The sequence below is a fragment of the Anser anser genome (genome assembly GCF_964211835.1).
Source record: "Anser anser genome assembly, chromosome: 13".
In the NCBI taxonomy this organism is placed as follows: Eukaryota; Metazoa; Chordata; class Aves; order Anseriformes; family Anatidae; genus Anser; species Anser anser.
Window position 1 is genome coordinate 9,784,102 of NC_139734.1, and position 20,648 is coordinate 9,804,749.

General features: G+C 42.8%; 2 protein-coding genes across 15 annotated transcripts in view; one reads left to right on the top strand and one right to left on the bottom strand.

Moving 5' to 3' along the window:
- Positions 1 to 14,356, top strand: part of TBC1D8B (TBC1 domain family member 8B) — a 39,653-nt gene extending 25,297 nt beyond the window's left edge. For 2 of the 4 annotated variants that reach the window (XM_083797157.1, XM_083797156.1), the window contains 10 exons: positions 150 to 435; positions 1,524 to 1,653; positions 5,012 to 5,110; positions 6,279 to 6,347; positions 6,565 to 6,805; positions 7,897 to 7,962; positions 8,266 to 8,349; positions 9,380 to 9,436; positions 9,739 to 9,836; positions 10,191 to 14,356. In XM_083797157.1, coding sequence (XP_083653283.1) covers positions 150 to 435; positions 1,524 to 1,653; positions 5,012 to 5,110; positions 6,279 to 6,347; positions 6,565 to 6,805; positions 7,897 to 7,962; positions 8,266 to 8,349; positions 9,380 to 9,436; positions 9,739 to 9,836; positions 10,191 to 10,601 — 1,541 coding nt within the window. In that variant the 3' untranslated portion in view covers positions 10,602 to 14,356. Of the gene's footprint in view, positions 1 to 149; positions 436 to 1,523; positions 1,670 to 5,011; positions 5,111 to 6,278; positions 6,348 to 6,564; positions 6,806 to 7,896; positions 7,963 to 8,265; positions 8,350 to 9,379; positions 9,437 to 9,738; positions 9,837 to 10,190 lie in introns of all 4 variants that reach the window. The other 2 variants (XR_014571927.1, XM_083797158.1) reach the window with 2 other exon arrangements.
- A 2,811-nt stretch (positions 14,357 to 17,167) lies between these two features.
- Positions 17,168 to 20,648, bottom strand: part of PASD1 (PAS domain containing repressor 1) — a 97,262-nt gene continuing 93,781 nt past the window's right edge. For 10 of the 11 annotated variants that reach the window (XM_083797168.1, XM_083797165.1, XM_083797166.1 and 7 more), the window contains 4 exons: positions 20,013 to 20,215; positions 19,441 to 19,533; positions 19,029 to 19,236; positions 17,168 to 18,495 (listed from right to left, as the gene is read on the bottom strand). In XM_083797168.1, coding sequence (XP_083653294.1) covers positions 18,325 to 18,495; positions 19,029 to 19,236; positions 19,441 to 19,533; positions 20,013 to 20,215 — 675 coding nt within the window. In that variant the 3' untranslated portion in view covers positions 17,168 to 18,324. The remainder of the gene's footprint in view (positions 18,496 to 19,028; positions 19,237 to 19,440; positions 19,534 to 20,012; positions 20,216 to 20,648) is intronic. The other variant, XM_083797163.1, reaches the window with a different exon arrangement.

The window sequence follows — 20,648 nt, forward strand, 5'->3', positions numbered from 1 at the left end:
AGCCAGTGGTGCCATGCAGCTAGATCTGTGTTTGGTTTTACATCAAAGTTGCATTTGGTTAGGGGCTAGGTTTCTGGCCAGTGCTCTGAGAAAACTCTGCTTCTGTGTATTAAGATTTGGGTGGTGGTTTTGTTATCCTCTCCCTGCAGGTGCCTTGGTAGATCAGGCAGTGTTTGAGGAGCTCATCAGGGTTCATCTGCCTCAGTTGACAGACCACATGACGGACATGACTTTTTTCTCCTCGGTCTCTCTCTCCTGGTTCCTTACCCTTTTTATCAGTGTGCTGCCTATTGAAAGTGCAGTCAATGTGGTGGACTGTTTCTTCTATGATGGAATAAAGGCAATCTTGCAGCTGGGTCTCGCAGTGCTGGAATACAACATGGAGAAGTTGCTGACTTGTAAGGATGATGCAGAAGCAGTGACTGTGCTCAACAGGTATCGGTGTAACTGCTCTTCTTACAGGCAGTGTAGCAGCTGCTGTAATTACAAACAGATATGTCATTTCCTCTGAAAATTCCATCTTCCCTTTACGTTTGTCATACGTTACATGTTTGAATGGGCTAGGAGCTAATGAGGAAAATTAGGAATTAATGGGAATTAATGAGGAAAATGTAATTTTTACTTTAAGATGCCATGCAGCCTGGTATTTATTGTAAAACCTAACTGTGCTCATTAAAATTTCTAGCACTTAATAGCAATAAGAGCACATTCAGCCAGTTTCTAATTTATTAAAATCTTAAATAGGAGTGAAGTTTTAATTTTCACTTGAATCAAACAAGCTGCTGCTTCCACTTGATGCTCAAGCTTTTGATGATTATTGTGAACTCCTTGTGAACTCTGGCTTTCAACACTTTATCCGGCTGCAACACTTCCATTGCATGGTAAATCCAGCCTGCAGCATTCTGGTAGTTGTAAAAAATGATGACGGTAGTTTGCCTCGCCCCAAGAAAAAGGAAGCTGTCACTTCATAGATGTTTTTCTCTGTTTTCTCAGTGTTGGCAAAGGAACTGGATAACCTCTGTAATGGAACTGTTCAGTCTGGTTTTGTAGATATGATGAATAGTGCAGATCAGGCATGTCCTGGTTTATGCATCTGAGGGAATTAAAATTGCCTCAGTTGCAGTTCAGCATAAGCCTCCATTCCTCTCTCCTGGTTATGTGGTATATTGCTGCTAGTTGGATTAGAGAAAGCAGGGGAAAGCCAAGTGAAAGGGAGCTCAGGAAGCCTGAAATCTAGCTTCCCACTCCAGAAAAAACTACTGATAGCACTAGGTCATGTCAGCCATGTTACTGCCTAGCTGGGTCTTAAAACTTCAAGGCTAGAGGCTCTGCAACCTTCTTTGGGTAGCCAGTTCCCGTGTTTGTATATCTGTGCTACTGTTACAGCATATTTGTGCTATTCATGCTGATATTCTTTGCTCTTTCCCATTCTCTGCTTACTTTTTCTTCAGTAGATGCTGATGTTATCCTTGTGTTGTGATAATCTGCTTCCTGCTGATATCTCATGTGTTCGCTTCACGCAGGTTTTTTGACAGCGTCACCAACAAAGACAGTCCTTTGCCTCCAGCTGTGCAGCAGGGCACCAGCCTCAGCGATACAAAGAGTGACCACCCAAAAGTGGACATTACTGATTTGATCCGAGAGTCAAACGAAGTATGTGTTCTTGTGGGTAAGGTTTTGCATCCCTTGCAGTGTTTACATTATTGGGTGGGCTACACTGTACAAACCAGAGTAGAAAACCTCTCTAGATTGGTAGGAATTAGGCTCTGCGTTTTCCTGAGTCTTGCTGAAAACCTTGTAGGTTATGGGATAGGTTTGGTTTTGTATTTATTTATTCTTTTAACTGCCTGGAATGTGTTTGCTAGACTGTCCTGAGTGGAATTCCCTGGTTTCATCATAGGTCACGTATTGCCGTCCACTCTGTCAGCTAAACAACAAAGAGAGCATGGGAGAAACAGCCCTTGCATTTACTGATTTGAGACTGATTACTTTACAATGCAGATGGTGGTAACGTTTGATGTAATGGCCAGTGCAGGAAACTGTGTGCTTGGGTAGTTTATTGTACTGATGAAATGGATGTTTTGAGTTGTGTTGGGTGAGGAAGACAAATTGATCTTTTAGCACTTCCTTTCAATTTGCTACTTTTGATTTCTGCAGTGTTCTAGCTTCCCAGCTCTATAATGGGGAGGAAGTAGCTTCTCATTCTTATTTTGTCCTTAGATTTTCATCAGGCAATTCCTTCCTTGGCATGATTTAGATCAGGGCATTAATCCATTGTAGATAGGTTTCTCCTTAGCCAATGTGAAATGAAAAGCAAACTGAGAGAAAAGATATGTTCATGGTTTGAGATTTTTTTCTATTAGCTGGCTTTTTTTATCTCTGTTCCTTTTTTTTTTCCTGACTCTCATTCATATGTTTCCAGTGAAAGAGCCACAGTGCATCTCTTCAGGAAAAATGTTGTAGCATTCACTCAAAAAAGATTAGCTAGCTATTATTTCTATAATTAAGGAACAGCACCTCTCTCTCTCTCTCTCCTTTTTTTTTTTTAAATGAGAAGAGGGCTTTGCTTTTAGTGGGGTGAACAAAGCCAAGAATGAGAAATTCAAGATCTCTTGGAGTGTCTTTATAGCATTAGGTTAATCATACAAAATGTCACTGTTTCTGCTGTCACTGTTGTTTCACAAGAATGTTATACTGAAGAATCACTTCAAGACTCTTATAAGAAGTAGTACAAACTATTACAGGTCTTTCTTGCCATGGTGAGGTCTCGAAGTATGAGTACTTGCAGAATAAAGAACAGACATGGTAAATAATGAAGTGCTGGATGTTACGTTCTGAAGTGTAAGCTTAAGTTTTCATGGAGAGAGAGTCATTACTGATAGACAAAGAAAGCAAAAGGAACTCGCTTTCTTTTTCCCCTGCTGTTTTAGTCAGGTGGCTGGACCGAAACAGTAATAGTGTCTTGATTTGGTATGGCTTTTGAAAATTGATTTGTGCAGATCTTTGAATGTGAATCTCCCAGTTTCAAGCTGACAGTCCTGCTCCCAGGCCTTTATCCCCATTTTTATCTCATGGCCCCTTTTTGGCTGTAAACTTGGATCTTCAGATGAAACTGAATTTTGTTAATGCTGGTAAGCATCGCAACCCTTTGTTTGAGAATTGCTGATACAAAGTAAGAGTCAATTTCTCACTTCCCTTTTAGACCAGACAGTTCATTTCAACACAGTTCAGTTCTGGTGTAGGGTTTTATTTTCACATTACTGTGGAATTAAAATTGAACAACTTTTGAAATGAGAAGATTGCTGCAATGGAGAGTTGTCCCTCTGCAGACAGGTCTAGTTACTAATCATGAATAAGTGACCAGAGATGTTCTTTGTGGTACTGTTGCTTCACATAGGTATTCAGAAACAGATGAGACCAAATGAAAAGATACGGAGTTGAATCCTAAAATTATGTTCAGCTTTATGCCATTATGACTCAGATACAAACACATGATTTATTCTTTTCTAGTCTAATCAGGTATGAAGAAGTCATGCTTAACTGGTGAATGGAAGTGTGACTTTATCACACTAATCCAGAGTTAAATTATACATCTTGTGTATATTCTTAGTGAGGCTGTTGCACAATGTCAGTGTCCGGATGTCGGACTAGTGAATACATTATGACTCAAAGATGCAATTCCTTTGTTTCCCTTTTGTTTCAGGACAGAAATATGCTGCTAGTGGTCTTCACATACAGAAATACAGTTCTGGAAAAGAACTGCAGGGTTCATCCAGTTCAGCTTCCTCTCCAGGGTACACCCAGATCATCCTTGAAAAATGTCTAATGTTAAAACCCTTTCACAAAAGAGAACCTGCAACAACTTTAGCCCATTGTAGATTTTCTGTACCTTTAACCACAAAATATCCTAGTATCCAGTATAACACATCTTGGGTGCTCATAAAGAGCTATTGAAGAAGATCAACTGCATCTTTCTCTGTAAATCCTGGTTGCTACTAGGTTGTTGTTTTTCATCTCTTACCACTTCAACTCTGGTTTCTTCTTTTTCTAGATTCAACATAAGCAGTTCCTTCAACCTTTCCTCAAAGTGTGTGTGCTCAGATTCTTTTTATGATTATTAAAGTCTTTCATACCTTGTTTAAAGTGCACTGCCAAAAATGGGAGTAAAACACTGGCAAAACTTCTGAAAGTCCTGCCTAGTTTGGTAGTTTATCACTTATTTGTTCTCCAAGTCTGGTCCTAGAACCAGTTGTGCACATGGTTCCTGGTGATCGTGGTTAGGCTGTCTTCCTGGTTCCATGTGTTGCTGAAGAGTTTCAAAAACCTTCCAGAAGTAAAGATGCATCATACCCACTGTTTCAGTTCTACATACTAGGCTGAATTTTCTCATAGGAGAAAAAATTGATTTGTCATGATTTTTGTTAAGAGTAATGGCCAATTTTGACTATCTTATCTGTTTCTATTTAGATTTTAATTGTTTGATAATTTGTTCTAGGATTTCTCTGGGAATTTGCTTCTAGGTTTTGCTTACTTTCCTACCCTTTTTAAAGGTAAATGTATTTATTCTACACCAATCCTCAGACACCTTCCCTTTCCTTTAGACATTGTAGAATTAGCTAGGAATGGTTCAGAAATTACTTCACTCTAGTGAACTTCAAGCCTGACAACATATACGTATTTTTCTTTTATACCCTGCAGTGCTAGTCACCATGTGATGATAAAGTTGGATATGGAGCCAACACACAGTAAAATCCTTTCCTGTGTCTTCCCTTACAGTGAAGTAATCCCTAGTTTCTTCTTTCCTCATCATTCTTTTAAACACCTGCCCTTTTGAAAGTTACACTATTTAGGGAGAATCGTGGTGTGGTAATAAACAATTCTTTGCTCAGAGCTCCTGTGATCTTCTTTTGTGTCCATACCTGTATTGTGTTTAGATGCAGAAAAGACAAAAATATCTGCTTAGATGTATCTAGCAACGGTTGATTTCATAGAACTATACTTTTCTTCATAGAGATATGGCGATATTCGATACGAGGATGTTGAGAGTATGCGCTGCAGAAACAGGCTTTATGTGATCCAGACGTTAGAAGCTACAACTAAGCAGAATGTGGTGAGTGACTTAAAGAACTAAACCCTTCCCTCAGCTAAAATTCCTTCTCTTGGAAAATTTTGAAAAAAGCTACACTTTTTAAGGCCAAACAAATCATTTTTTAGGGTGAAATCCCTCTCATCTGCAGGGCATTTGTTAACTGAAGTTTGGGCTGTGATGTTTTCAGTCTGCCAGTCACAGCACGACCTTCTGCTCTCATTACAAGTACTGTCGTCACAGACAGTTTCTAAAGGCTGCCATATCTCTGACACTTGCATTGATTGGAGCAGGCTGACCTATATTTCTTTTTGCTGTTCTTGAATTGTTAATGCATTTTTCTTTGAGACATAATGCTATAGTAAAACAATCACAATCAATCACTTGCATTTTTGGTCTCCAAAGCAGTCCCAAATGTCACAGAAGAGATTATCGCACTGCATTCAATAAGGGTTACTTCTTGTGCCTGTAGTGTGTGGAGGTGTGGTAACAAGCGCGTGGCGTGGCAGCTCTTCAGCTGCCAACATCGTCCTTTCAGCTCAGACCCCTGAATGAAGGTAGAGGTTGCAGGGTGCTTCCTTTGTTTGCCTGTTTTCTTCAGTGGTGTATTTGCAATAACTGGTGATAAGACTAGACTACTTAAACAGTGCTTTTTTCTCTAGTAGGGGTGGCTTATACAAACTGATACTAAACGCTGTTTGTTGAGCTAAGATGATAACTGTTGTATTTCATTTTACGAAACATACATCTTGTGAAGATGGATACAGGTGTTGTTTGAAAATGCTGTATTTTTTTTTTCTTCAATTAAAAAAATGGGGATTCAGCTTCACTGGTAAGGGCTGAATGTGCATTTGTCCATTGTAACAGAAGCTGAATGTTACTTCATTATAAATAATCTGGCATTCACGTTTTATCCTATGAGTTTCATAACATAGTCTCAATATATGCAAATGATGCGAATAACTTCAAGGTCCCTTTTCATAGAGAAAAAATATTTCTTCCAGTTATCTCCTTCCAATCATCTTCTGATTGCTTTTAAGAAATAATTCTATTCTTACTCCTAATTATTGGTTACATGCCAAAACCTGGAATATTCAAACTGTATTTTTTTAATGTAAGGTTAAGTCTCTTTTATGGGTTTATTCCAAAAAGAAAAGACTCATTAATTAATTTTCTCTTTATTTTGTTTCAGCTACGTGTTGTGTCCCAGGATGTAAAATTCAGTCCTAGTGATCTTGATGAGCTTTATGACTTATTCAAGGTAGTGTGCCATTTTCCTTGCTTCTCAAACATGTATGTTAATGGTGAACTGTATGATGGCTGTGAAACAGTTTTAACAAATTGAGGAGAAAGCTAGATTCAGCGTATTTTTTACATGTCAGTTTTAAAGCAAATTATGTAGTTAACTCCTCACATCTTTCACCCAGAGAAATAGTTGTTGTTTCATCCAGTGTAATGTTTTTACTTTCTCTTTGCAGAAGGAGCACTTTCTTTCCTGTTACTGGAATGTCAATAGTCCTGTTTTGCGACACCATGATGCCAGCCTACCTTACCTTGAGCAGTATCGAATTGATTGCCAGCAGTTCAGGGTTCTCTGTCATCTCTTAAGCCCCTGGTCACACTGTGCAAACAGAGACTCTCTTGCATTGTGGACGTTCAGACTGATGGATGAGAGCTCTGATGGCCTGATAAACTTCAAGCAATTTGCCTGTGTTCTTGGTAAGAGAACAATACATATGTAGTACGTTCACAAGGGAACTCCATCTTGGAAATAATCCTCGGTGTTATCACCTTCCATGCACTAGATAAGGAGCCTAAGGAGACTAGCTTCTTAATGTAGGGTCAAATTGTCTTGCCTTTATCATGTGGCATTAAATGCAAAGACATGAAATGGCAAGTCAAATGCTCAAAGTATATTTATAAAATTGAGAGTGGGAGCTATGTTCTTTAGGTGAATGAAAAAGGCTTTAAATTGTGGAACTGTGCTCTCATTCTCATGTCTGTTTCACTGAAATAGCTAACACAAAGCTTTACAAATTAGTAAGTTCTCTGAAGTGTTAATCCCATGGAGAGTAATCTCCTGTTTGAGATGAAATTTAAATATAGCTTTACCAGCAAAATACCAGAAAATTAGGAAAGGGCATAACCTCATTGCCCAACCTGTTTGGTTGATGACAAATGCTTCCTCGCACTGTAAGTCTTCTCATACACAGATCATGTAAGATAAACAGTGCCTTATATCCCTGGGGAACTGAAAGTTTTCTGGAGTTAGTGCTTTATTCCTTTCATCTTGTTTTCAAAGTGCTATTGTTTACGTGCTGGTTTTACCCTGCTGGGCAGCTAAAGTCCGCCACAACAGCTCTCTCACTCCCCCTCCTCAAAAAAAAAAAGAGGGAGGAGAAGAAAATATGATGGAAAGAAAAAGGCTCACAGGTTGAGGTGAGGATAATTTAATTAAGGGGGAAAGAAAGAAGGGAAGAACAAGCAAAATCTGTGAAGAAGCAAAGAGGGGAAAAACACAATTATTCCTTACTTCCTATCAATGAGCGATGGTCAGACATGTCCTGGGAAGCAGGGCCTCAGTATGTGGGATAGTGTGCTAAAATGTCTTGGTGTTCTTGCCTCAGTGTAGGCAAACCTCAGGCTTAGCTACAGCTCATACTTCCTTAAGCATCATCTCTAATTGTACTCCATGTAAGACAGAATACATGTCCTGTTCTGACATCCTTGGGTTGTATTTGTTTAGGTTAAGAGGGTATTTTAAAGCTGGGTCCAGTGGAATAATCTGGTTTGCCTCTTTCCTCCGATAGATACCATGTACAACGGAAGTTTCACAGACAAACTCAAGTTTCTTTTTAAGTTGCACATTCCTCCAGGTGAGTGAGAGATGGTAGCATTTGGGGAAGGCTGTTCCTGGCTTTTATCATCTTTGCATGATTTTAATTTAAGCTTCACTTTCCTTCCTGTTCTCACTAGCCCTGGTTACAGTACAGTCCCATAGCTGTAATACAGATGTGTATTTTTTCCAGAGTGATATATTCTTTGGGAAGGACTTAATCTGGTCAAACACACTTTCTGTTTTGTTCATAGGTACAATATGTACAAAGCGTTTGCTTTTTGTCCTTGCTTTATTAATGCTTGGGAACCCCAAAAACACTCCATTCATTTATTTATTCCAGCTTTTACTGAAGTAGAATCTCTAAGCCCTTCCAAAGGTGGTGATCTTTCAAAAGAAGAACTGATCCACTTCAGTCAACTCAGTGGTAAGCATCAGAGTGTGTGGCTTTGCCTGAAGAATTTTGGAAGGATTCTATTAATTTTCCTATAGTGAAAAATGGGAAGCTTTCTTCTGAAAGTCTCCAAAAGCTGTTTTGAATTCTAGCAAATCATGTCACTATTAACAGGGATCCTCTGTGAAGATCTTCTGGAGACAGTTACATTGCCATATGAAGTAGTGCCGAATTCGAGGATAGCCATCTTTCTTCACAGTCGTTTTTTGTGTAGCAGCACATGGCTTAATTCTCATAACCAGCTGTGTGTGGTAGTGCATCCAGGCATCAGTAACAGGCCATTTCATTGGCAGCCATATAAAGAACAGAGATGTTCCCTGCCCTGAATTGGTTATGTCTGATGATTGAACTCAAAGGCCCCAAATGTTTACGTGGAAATAGAGGAGTATATTTGGTCAGCATTTCTCAGCATACTAGGCAGCCTTTCTGTTGCAATAGTCATTAAAATGATGACCATTGCAGTTTTGTGTTCAAGGCATACAGGGATGATATTTCCTGCCTCAAGAAATTTAATAATTTAATATCCATGTCCTCAATTAAAATAAATCCACTAAGGTGGGTTTGTTTTTGTTTTTTTTTAATTGTGGGGTTTGAGTTTATGGAGTTAACAAAATACTGCATTTGGAAAGCTGTTCATTTTTGCTTCTTTGGAAGAGAGATCCTTTCTGGTTTTTAGAAACAACCTAAAAGTACTTTATCTGTAGTATGTTGGCACCGTTCTCACCGTTGTTCAAGACATGGACCACAAAATATTATCCACTTGATGCAACTGGTTTTAGCTTTTTTGTGATCTCCATTCTCATAGTGCCTTTTTTTTTTTAATTTTTATTTTTTTGAACGTGCATATCTTACCGTGTGCTTTTTTGGCCTAATCTGTGTTGAAAACATGGGGGTCTTTTGGGGGTCTTGCTCCTTAAGGAAAGATTTTTTTGATAAAAGGAAGTGAAGCACTGTTCCTCCTTTCTCAAAGCAGTAACTTTTCTTTTCTTCTCTGAAACTCTAGTTTCATCTACTGGGGATAATCTTGAAAGTAATGCTTTGAAGAGCAGCCCGGAAAAAGGTAGAGAATCCTGGAGACACTTGGTAACTGTGTGTCTTTAGTAGACGCATAGCTGGGAAAGTGTGTGCTGACGAAGTACACTGATCTTAGCGTAGTGCTAATGTTATATCCACTTTTATAAGTGTAGTCCTCGGGGGAGGAGGGACACATAATGTAAACCCTGATCCTGTTTAGTTTTTGGTCCTACTACTCTGTTGAGAAAGAATGACATGGAGGATACAGTTGTTTTGCCCTTCATCCCTCATGTAAACTCTTAGTTCTTGTTTGCTCACTCTTTTTTTCTTTTTCTTTTTGTCAAATAGGGAAGGGGAAAGTTGATATTCAGGCATATTTGAAGCAATGGCAAGATGAACTTCTTAAAAAAGAAGAAAACATCAGGGATCTGCCAAGAATGAATCAGGTAAAACAATCTGTGTCAGAGAACTACGGAAGCCTGGTTTTGATTGCTGTATCTCTTTTTAAGTTCTGTTAGTATTTTTCTAAAGGATTCTTAGGATCCCTTAAATTTCAGGCTTTCACATTAACCATTAGACTGTGTTTTTCTAAATTACTGTAATGTAAGCATACTGTAAACTGCAAGAGAGGGACTTCCAGACACACTGTTTTAGCAGGGCTGGTCCAGGCCCGTACTGTTAGTAGAGCAGTTGTTATCAGGTGCCTAGCAGCATCAAGTGCTGGATCGAGATCACAGTGTGGAGTGAGAAATGAGAGTTGTGTGCTGTTCTCTAAATAGTCTCTTCTGTTATCCGTGTAGTCTCAGTTCATCCAGTTCTCCAAAACCCTTTACAATCTATTCCACGGGGATCCTGAGGAGGAACTGTTGTACCGGGCTATAGCAGTGGTTACCAGCCTCCTGCTGAAAATGGAAGAAGTTGGGAGAAGACTGCAAGGTCCCATGTCACCAGTCAAAAGTCCAGTTGCCATTACAGAGGTTTCTGCTGAAAGCCTCCAAAAAGGGCTGGAGGAAGGCAGCTCCAAGCAGACTGAAGGTGGTAGGGCACAGAGTTTGAAAGGGAACCATGAATGGTCTTTTGCCTTTGAACAGATTTTGGCATCCTTATTAAATGAGCCAGCCTTTGTGAGATTTTTTGAGAAACCTCAGGAGATAAAAGCTAAAATAGAGAGTGCTAAAAATTTGCAACTTAAAGCAAGAACCAGAGTGTAATTTGCTTTATCTTTGACTCTGAACTAACCACATAAAGCACTTGCAAATGAAGGTTGTTTCTATGGAAATTGAGTATGGTGTTTACATAGGGAACGGGGTTTGAAGATTTAGCTTTAAATATCAGATTACTGGTATGCTTTGATGTAAATAAAAATAGTTTGAAGCACAATCACTTTCTTGCATTGTTCATAAGTTTCAGCCCAAGCAGGGGCTGAAGGATAAACTGTCTTTACCATGTTATTAAAATATGCAACATTGCTAGAAAACACTAGGTGTGACCTATAACAAACCTTTCTGAATGACAGCTGTTAAAGTGTGTGCTCTGCAGGTTCATTTCTATTACTGGGATAAATGTAATGACTTCCAGACATTTTCCACTTAAAATGAGTTATTAACAGCTAAGAGGTTGACTTCCAGGTTAGTTGAGTAATTTCCAAGTCTGCATGTGGACTGGGATCAAAAGCAGGGTGAAGACTAAGAACAGAGGTTTGAACTGGTAGCTGTGGTGGGCACAAGAGCCTGAGGTTAGGAAATAAAGTTGTCCTGCTTACCGTTCCCCTGCTTTGGTGTCACCGATGGTCCTGACTGTTGCAGATTCCAGTCCCTCATTGTCAGTTTTCAGACAGCATTCTTGCAGCCCACATCTCAATTTTTGCAGTGTGGCCCTTAAAACTAATTTCCTGTTTTTGTAGCTCAGCCTATATTTGTGATTTCTTTCCCGTTCTCATATCAATCCTCCTTCAATACAGACAAAAAGGATGTAAGGTGCTTGGTCATCCAGGATGCACACAGATGCAAAGGCTAGTGGTATAGGTTGTTGAAATTGAGGGAGAACAGTGGCTAAATCTGTTTGACCATATGGTGGTTGCCATTCATCTTCCATGAGGAGCCATTGTTGACATCTTAGGAGTATGTTGATGAAATGTATAGTTTTGTTTGTGTTTGGAATGCCCAAGGACAGACCATCCTTAGCTGCTTCCTAGTTAGCTGAACGTGACCATGGAACTGCTACGGACAGATTGCAGTTGCTCCTTTGTATACCCGGCGTCCACACCTCAACCTAGTGATTATTAATTCTTTTTTATAGCTCTTTGGATTATTGCTGTTGTTATTTTCTATCTGCCAGGATTCATGGCAACAGCAAACCCTCTAGAATCCAAATTGGAATTTTTAATAAATAAATAAAGATAAAGATCCTGGGGAGGTAAGCTCTGCCAGTGTTTATGCTCATGGATGTTGACCTTGAACCTTAGGTAGCTTGTGCTAGAATGGGTTTAGAGAAGCAGGGGAAGAGCCTGTATTGTAACAACAACAAAGTAAACTGGAGATCTGTTAAACTGGTTAAAAATGACTGCTTTTAAAGCCTGTACGACAAACATTTTCTTCAGGGCAGCATTACTGTATACTGTGCATGTTTTTTGCAAAGAAGCAGAAACAGAATAGGGATGGAACCATTCACTGTTAGTTGTTTTTCTTGCAATACTAAAATGAATGAGGAGTAACATGAAATTCTGACTTGTGTTACAAGCATTTGCTGAAATGCCATAATTGCAATCGGGGTTAAAATTTCCATGTTGCTTTTAAAGAATACAATTTTGATCAGGAGAAATGAATGTACGTATTATTTCCTCTCCTCTTCTCTGCACTCTCAGGTATTAATGTAAAGTTCTACTGAATGAAAAGTAACTCCAAAAAATACAAGACATTTGCGAAAAATGAGGAAGCTTGTTTTAGAAGCCTTCATAAAGTAGTCATAGTTGATACAATATAAATCTGATTTGTATATTTATGCATAAAACATACAAACTAATTTATTCATATGCATGTTTCTGAGGCAAAGTAGGGCAACACTGTGTTTGTAAATGTGTTTGCTCACTGTTTTCCTAATGTTGTTTTAGAAATATAAAGCAGATGATACTGATGTTCTAGTCCAGGACGTACTCAGATAAGCTTTGCTCAGTGAGTAATTCTTATGCAAGCAGCTGTGCTGAAGTTAAAGTAGCCCCATGAAAAGAGAGACAGCTACCCAGACAAAAAGCTTTTGTAGGTCCGTGATGGATATTTCCAATTTCAATAGGTAGTCAAAGCTATAAACTGTTTGCTAAGCAACATAGCATAGTGACATGAAATTCTTAAAACTCAAAGACATTTTCAGTTGGAGAGCCAATATATTTGTTTAAAAAAAAAAAGAAAAAAGAAAAAAACCATGCAAGTTAAAATCGAAGTACAAAAGACTATACTGAAGAAACCTGCAAAATAAGAATGGCCTCGTGTTATTACACGGTTTGGCTATGCAAAACTGAGCACCTTTTTGAAATACCAGTTTCTGTTGGTGTCAGTCCAAGAAACCATAGAGCCATTACCAGTGATGTAGTAATCCTTGTCAGCTATATCGTATCTATGTATAAAGTGAGATTACCAGCATACAATTTTTTAAAAATATATATTTAAAATATATTTGGTGTTGCAAAGATGAATGCTGTTTCACATTGTATTGCGTTAGGACTCAGTGGGTGAGCACATTTCTGTTGCAAGAGGTCAGCTGCGAGACGTAGCGGGGAGTTAAGCAGAAGCGCTAGCAGGGAGCCTGCTGGTTGCAGTGTGTCTGACCCAGCACTACTCAGCTACTTCCCAATGGGGGGACTTTCCATTCAAATTGCAACTTGGAAGTTTTTAGAAGTGTTTTTGAGCAGCTTACTCAACAATAGGAAGCAGTGTGGTTAAATGAGTATGGATACATCACTTCACGTCTCAGTTTTATTTTTTTCCTGGAACAGTTTTCATTAAGTTATCTGATTATTTTTTATTTTTGGTTCTGTCATAGGAAATAAATGAATGTACAACATTCAGTACAAAGTCGATGATTGTAGCTCAGATATAGATTGCTAACACTAGTGATGCTGTTTATACAGTTTTAAAATTGCACTACCTTCTGCAGTGTCACCAGCGGGCCCTGGCAGCTGTGCCATGGTTATTTGTCCTGAAATATTCTCAGTGGCTGTTGGCATGCACTGCACAGCCCTTTCTTGTGGCTGGGCCATTATTATTGTTGATAATGCACATAAAATGCCTTTCGTCAAACGCAATCACCTGCCCATGGGGATGGCCAGCAGAGCTGTAGTGTTCCCTCAGCCTTTCAATACGGCACGTGCTGCTCCGTGACTGCTCAACCCCTTTGTGTACAACAGGTGCGGCGCTGTCTCTGCACAGTCACCCCAAAGGGCTTGAACACATGAGGTGAGGGAATAGCTCCACTGATGGTAATAAAAATACGAGCCCTTTCCACCATCAAAGGGGAGAGCCCTTTATAACTCAAACAGGGGCATTTCCAGGGACTTAGAAATGGTCACTGCTATGTGATTCGGAATAAGCACTCTCTGTTTCAGTCCATTCCTAAGACAAGCCACTTGTTCCTCACTCTAATGGCTATATAGTAATATATTTTTTAGAAGAGTTTGCTAATATAACAACTAAGAAATAGCTGTGCGTTGATTCTATTAGCGATTTCTCATCCAGTTGTACTATACAGGGTTCTTGATTGTGATTGCAGTTATTACCTGAACTAAAAAATGAAATACTCTAATTTGTCTCCAGAAACATAGGCTATTTTGTCTTTTTGCTATAGCTTTGTCACTTTACCAAGAAGGCAACACATTGGTGTTGGCAGGTTGGCTTTTTATATAATGTATTGTATGCAGAATACTGTAAGACAAATGGGGTGTTAAATAAAAAATGTTTCACTTAAGAAAAAAAAAGTTTGAGGCACTATTCTTTTGCACGATGGACTGCGTCAGAAGTTTGTTCAAAAACATCAGTCACGTTAAAACCATTTTTAGCCAGTCCTTTCTGAAGCAAGGATTGAGCCACGCAAGGACCACACTAGGACTCCAACCCCTCCAAAAGTGAATAAAAGAGGAGATCCAGGTTTTGAAGGCTGGGTGTAGTTCAGCAGCGCATGAAACCTGTGCTTGCTTCAGTGCTGAGATGGCTGGTGAGTAAAGCCAGGAAGAGCAGCATTACTTGTTTTTCAATCCACATTAAAACACTTATGCAAATATATGTGTGCAAATATATGACACTGATACCTTGTTCTTTCAAATTCACGTGTTGCCCTTATTCCTTCTGGCACTGGTCATGAAAATTGGTCTCTTGAGCCCCCTCTGTTCAGCTGTTTATACACGTGTATGTGCGTGCCATGGCTGCAGCTCTTGCACCTCCTAGAGAGCAAGGAGCGGTCTGATCATCTGCCTGACACACAACACTCAGGGAATAACAACAGCACAAGTTGTGTAAGAGGTCTTGCAAGTATGCTTTTATTTCTTTTTTTCTTTTTCTTTTTTTTTTTGAAAATACTATGTACAATCTCTTTAAAGCTTGTCAAAATGCACAGACCGCCATCCAATGCAGCTGTGCAGGTACATAGATTCAAAACGAGAATCTTTACTGTTCATCTTCATAAGACACTTCCTTTTTCCCATTACAAAATACTTTTAAGAATAGTAACATTTATAAACGTATCTATATTTGACATCATATAAAATAAACCAAGATTTATAGTCAGTTCTAAGATTGTTTCATATTTTTTCTTCCTCTTTTTTTTTTTTCTTACATGGACTATGTTACAATATGTACAGTAACTTCTCACTGTGTTTGTCAAAGCTGCCTGATGGTACCCACCAGGCTTTAGCTTATATGTACAAATATGCTAAAAGTGCAAGACTTTATTAATTAAAGCTGCCTGTGTTTTCAGAGGTCTGGAATTGTGTGGCCTATATATATAGATATACATATATATGCACATTAAAAACATATCTGTGTATCTATATATGTAGAGAGAGATACTATATAGGTGCTTGTGTGCTAGAAAGCCTCAGGACATTAGTGAGCACTGATGCTGGAGCCCAGCTCCTGGCACAGGCAGCACTGCTCATATTCCCACCCGCCTATGTGACCACCTCACGCCTGGGGTCCCTCGTAAGTACCTGGGAGTGAACCAAACCCACCAGCAACCCTCCATTCCAAACAGGTCCCAGAAACACAGCTCGTAGCTAACACGGAGGTAAACAAATACAACTCAACCTGAATAAAGAGATTTATTTAGTCATTTATCTTTTGAGCGTGAGTGGTGACAGAAGGCAAAAAGCCCGGGCCCCTGAGCCAGCCTTGCCCCTGCCCGGAGGCAGGCTGAGCAGGGACAGAGCCAGCCCCACCGTGGGGCTGGGGGACTTTGCCCTCGGGAGCCCCGTTCTGCCTGTGCCCATACCCATGCCTGTGCTGTGCTGGGTGCCCGCGCCTGGCACCACGAGCACCTGCACCAGCAGCTGGGGTGGGCTCTGGAACTAAAATGCGTTCAGGGGAGAGGTTCTGATAAAGTGCGTTTTACATCGCTTGTTCTTTGCAAGGCCAATTGAATATGTAAACATCCTTGCAAACCTACACTCCCTGCCGAGAGGCTGCCATCAGAAGGGCTGTGCAGGGGGCACAGCCCCGTCCGGCACACCCACTGCCCTTCAACCCCCTCCAACCACTCCTTGGACTTGCTTTGAAAGGCAGCAAACTGCTGCCTCCTCCCTAGCAAGCCCTGCTAACAACCCCCTGTCTCCCCCAGACCCCAACCCCGACCCCAAGCACCACCACCAAGAAGGGTTCACTGACACCCACCATGCCTGGGCTGACGCACAGGGCTGGCACCACTGCAGCCCAGCTGCTGTGTTGCCGGTTTAGTGGGCAAGGCAGGGAACTGCATGGCCTTTGCCTCCCACCAGCAGCACTGGGACATCAGCTGTGTACAGCAGCGTGTCCTTAGCACACATGCGAGCCTCTGTGCATGTGTTTTTGTCCTCATGCTGCTGTAGGCCGTGGCTGCACCTCCCCTCCGCCTGCTCTGCGACACCCAATTCTTCACTGCCGGCATCCCTGGGGTGCACAACCACTGCCCCCAGCACCAAGCGACCAAGGCCCGTGGAAGGCCGGGCTTCTCACAGCTTTTGTTCGCATGCGAGCTGTAGATGCAGGTGTCCCTGCAGCGCCCGCTGTCTCCAGCTACAGCTGTACCCCCACCTGTACACCACCTTGCCCGCTCCCCTGTTTCCTGAAGCCAGGGCTACTTGTGCCAGAGGCTGTGGGGTCAGCACCACTGTGCAGCTGCTGGGGTGGGGCAGAGAGCCAGGGAAACAACAAATACAAATATTTGTAATAAAATAAAAAAAAAATAAAAAAATAAAAAGCCCCAACCCCCCCCTCCCCCCAGAGCTTTGATTGGTCACGACAGGGGTTACAAACAAACCTGTCCCCAAACATTGCTCTTGCTGCACGCTGGTGCAGCCCTGCTGGATGACCCTGCTCCTAACTAACCACCATCCGCCACAGCTTAAATAATGGCCTAAACCATCTTCTGTGTTTGGGCTGGAACAGCGCCCACGGTTAGTACTCAGCTACTAATGCCTCAAAAAAATGTACATTTTCATTTTTCCTTTGGAAAGACACAAACAGTAGGGACACAACTATACACCCACTGAGGAATAAACTCGTTTTCAATTCATAAATATAAACATATAGTTAAAAAGTGACAATTTACAAAAATACAATTTATTGCTGACCCTACAGGCTTGTAACAGTGCCTGTGTCATTGTGAGTATACGTTTCAGGGTTGTCAAATTGAAATATGACCTAGCAAAACCACAAAGTTTGCTGTCACATGATGGTCTAAGTGCTGTTTGCTTGTTTTCATGTAAAGAAACATACACAACAACATCCACTTGGAACAAAACAAAACAACAGAAAAGAAAGAGTAAGGATTCTTTGTCCGTAACCTGAAAAATATTTGGCTACAGGGAGTAAAAACCATATAAATTTATCTGCACTTGTTAACCAAAGTAAAACATGACGAGTATCTTACTAGTTGTGATGTGAGCTGGTATAACAACAGTACGAAATTCAGGCAAAAGTGGTGTTATGTAAATTAGCAGCATTATCCAATCTCCTGGAAAACAAAAACGGTGGGGTTGAGGTATAGAAAAAAGGAAAAAAATCCACAACGGACCTACTAGAGTGAGACGAGAGCTATGTACACGGCAATCCCTCCTGTGACTGCTGCGGCCTGTGTGTGCTGCACGTGCTGGGCTTACCTTCACAGTGCCTTCCAGCACCAAAGCCACGGAGGGACAAGGCTTTGCTGCGGTGCCAAGTGCTCTCCGTGGTGACCTGATCAAGCAGCTCCCGCAGCCGGCCACCAGTCACCGTCCTGGTCACAGGAGCCATACCTGGCACTGGCACAGGCACGCACGGCTTGGTGACCTGCAGCAGCACCCCCCGACGCCTGTCCGTGGCTCCCAAATGAAGCACAGCTTTTGCACTGACAAGTTTACAGCTGCTTTTGGAGCCGAGCTCCAGTGGGCAGGAGCCCCACCATGTGTATCCTCCTGCTCCTTGCTCTTGAAGGTGCCCTCCCTCCAGGAGAGGCATGCCTGGGGCTTGCGGCCACTCACAGCCCCAGGGCTCTCTTCGGCAGTGGTTGTACCACCAGACGATCCCAGCTCAGCCCCATGGAAATCCCAATCCACGAGGTGTCCTCCAGAGCCATCTGCCCCTGGTGGAATCATCCCAGCCCCCATGGGGCCCGACCTCACCCGTCTGTGCTCCGACGGCTCTGTCTCCGCTCCGCCTGCGCTCGGGTCACCGAGCCACCACGGCCAAGGTTGTCCCTGCCTTGGGGAGCCAGCAGTCAAGGCAGCTGCATTTCGGGCAGGTCCTGCAGGTTGCAGGCCTGGCCCTGTGCGTGGCGGCTCTGCGGCTGCGGGTGCAGGAAGTAGCTCAGGGGGTTCTGCTGCGGGACGTGGGCTGGCTGGAAAACACGCGGGCTCGGGCCCCCCGGCACCGCCTCAGGACCTTGCATCTGCGGGAAGACACGAAGGCAAATCAGCCCTGCCCCGTGCCCGGACACGCCGTGCCTTGCTGCTGAGGCTCTTGGACAAAGTACCAGAAGGTGACCCTAAATGCAGCCCTGCAGCACGACTTCCAGCTGTCTCTCTTCCTCCTGCTCTGTGTGCTACCATCTTTGCCAGGAGGACTGTAGCTTACCTCTGCCAACCCGGCAAGCCTTGGAGAGTGTATTGCTCACTAATAATTAGTTTCAACAGCCCCCCTCCTTGGCAGCATCGTTAACTTAGCACACTGAAGGAAAATGTGCACTGAAAAACCCAGATCGCCTTCTACAGAAGTTTGTGTTGGGAAACAATCATTTACTGAAGGAAGTGACTGCAGCTGATTAAGAAAAAACAAACTTGCTATGCTGAGACATAACAGCAGGAGGCACGTTGTCATGCCAGGCTAGGTCTGATTAGTCGTGAGCCCCATTTCTTCTTAAAAAACCCTCAGCCCCCAATCCCAGCCCCGTGCACACCTACAAAGCTGCTCCAGCTCCCTCACCTGAAGGTAGAGGCGGTGCTGCTGCACCTGCTGCTGCGGCCACTGGTGGAGGTGAACCGGGGCGCTGGTCTGGTGGGAGGTGAAGCTGGCGTGGGGGATCACCACGGACGGGGAGAAGATGGGCGAGGGGGCGGGGGGCCGGACCGTGCTGCAGGTGATGGGCTGCATCTGCATGGGGGGAGGCAAGGTCTGCTGCTCCGCCACGAATCTGCCACGAGGAGGAAAACACGGCGTGTGATGCCCACCCCAGAGCCACCACCCTGGGCAGCCTGGGTGCTGCAGGAATGAGACTGCAGCAGGGTTTGTCACGCCCTGCAGAACCTGCCATGAGCGTCCCCCTCCCCGCCGAGCATGGTTTGTGTCTGTGTGATCTTATGCAAGCGCCCTGCTACGATACTAAGCAAGGACTCACTTTCCCTGCTGCCTGCTGGTGCCGCTCAGCGCAGCCTGAGCGCTGCCATTAGCGGCGGGCATCATGGCTTGGATGGACTGGTCCAGCAGCATTCTGCGGTGGAGGAAAAGAGAGGACAGTCAGGGCAGGGACGGACCAAACCGTTGACCACCAGGCTCTAGAAAAAAGCCCCTTAAGACCTCCCAAAAAGCATGCAAAGCGCCACTGATTCTCCGTGAAAAAAGGCAATGAAATAGGATACTTATTGTCACTTTGTGACCCATAGAGGTGAGCCAAAGCCTGCCAATCACGTGAGAAATACATGAAAATGTATTATAGATGTTTATAGATGGTGAGACTCTAGGCAGCCTGGTTTCTCTTGTTCCTTTACACAATGTTTTGCAGTGGCTGGATCCCCTAGACAATGTCTGCAGATACCTCCCTGAAAGGCAGTTGTATAGTCTGGGGCAGTTTCCAACTTTGTATAAAAAAGTAATGTTTTTGCCATAGCACCCATCTTGGCTGGAAAAAAGAGACCCTGGAGCTTCAGAGTGACCAAGACTCAGGTCTGGGAAGACAGGCCCAGCTCGTACCTGAGGCTCCTGTCCTGGCTGTAGTCGGACTGCGGCTGCCTTTCGCTCATGTCGGTCGGCATCTGTGCAGCCACCGTAATGGGATGTGCTTGCGAAAACACCATGGGGTTGTTGTAAAGGGGCATTGAAATGCTTGTCTGCCCTGGCAGACACGTTTGTTGGGCTTGGTTTCCTCTCATGAGGTGCTGCTGCTGCTGTGGTACCTGAAATGCAGACGTAAACACACAGGTAAGATTTTAAAGCTCCCTGTTAGGCAGCTAGAGCAACCGCTTCAAGGATGCAGCTGGGAAAAAGACAATGAATTGTGGATGTTCTCCCTGAACAGAGAAATAGGAACTGTGTGTCTGTGAGGACAAACACCCTGTGTGCATTTATTGCTCTGGCAGAGCATGGGCTGGCAGCCTCTCCTGCTGCATCAGAGCATGTGGGCAGAGCGGGACACAGCTCGAGGGAGAACGGAGCAGCCTACAAAGGGAGGGGGAGTGCAAAGTCCCCAAGGACTGCTCCTCCTGCTTCCTCCATACCTGCATGGGTATTTTTGGGCACCACAATCCTTTCCCAAGAAGATGGGGGGCCAATCTCTTCTCTAGAGCTAGGGAGACTTTATAACAGCCCTCCAGTAACTAAAGGGGGCCT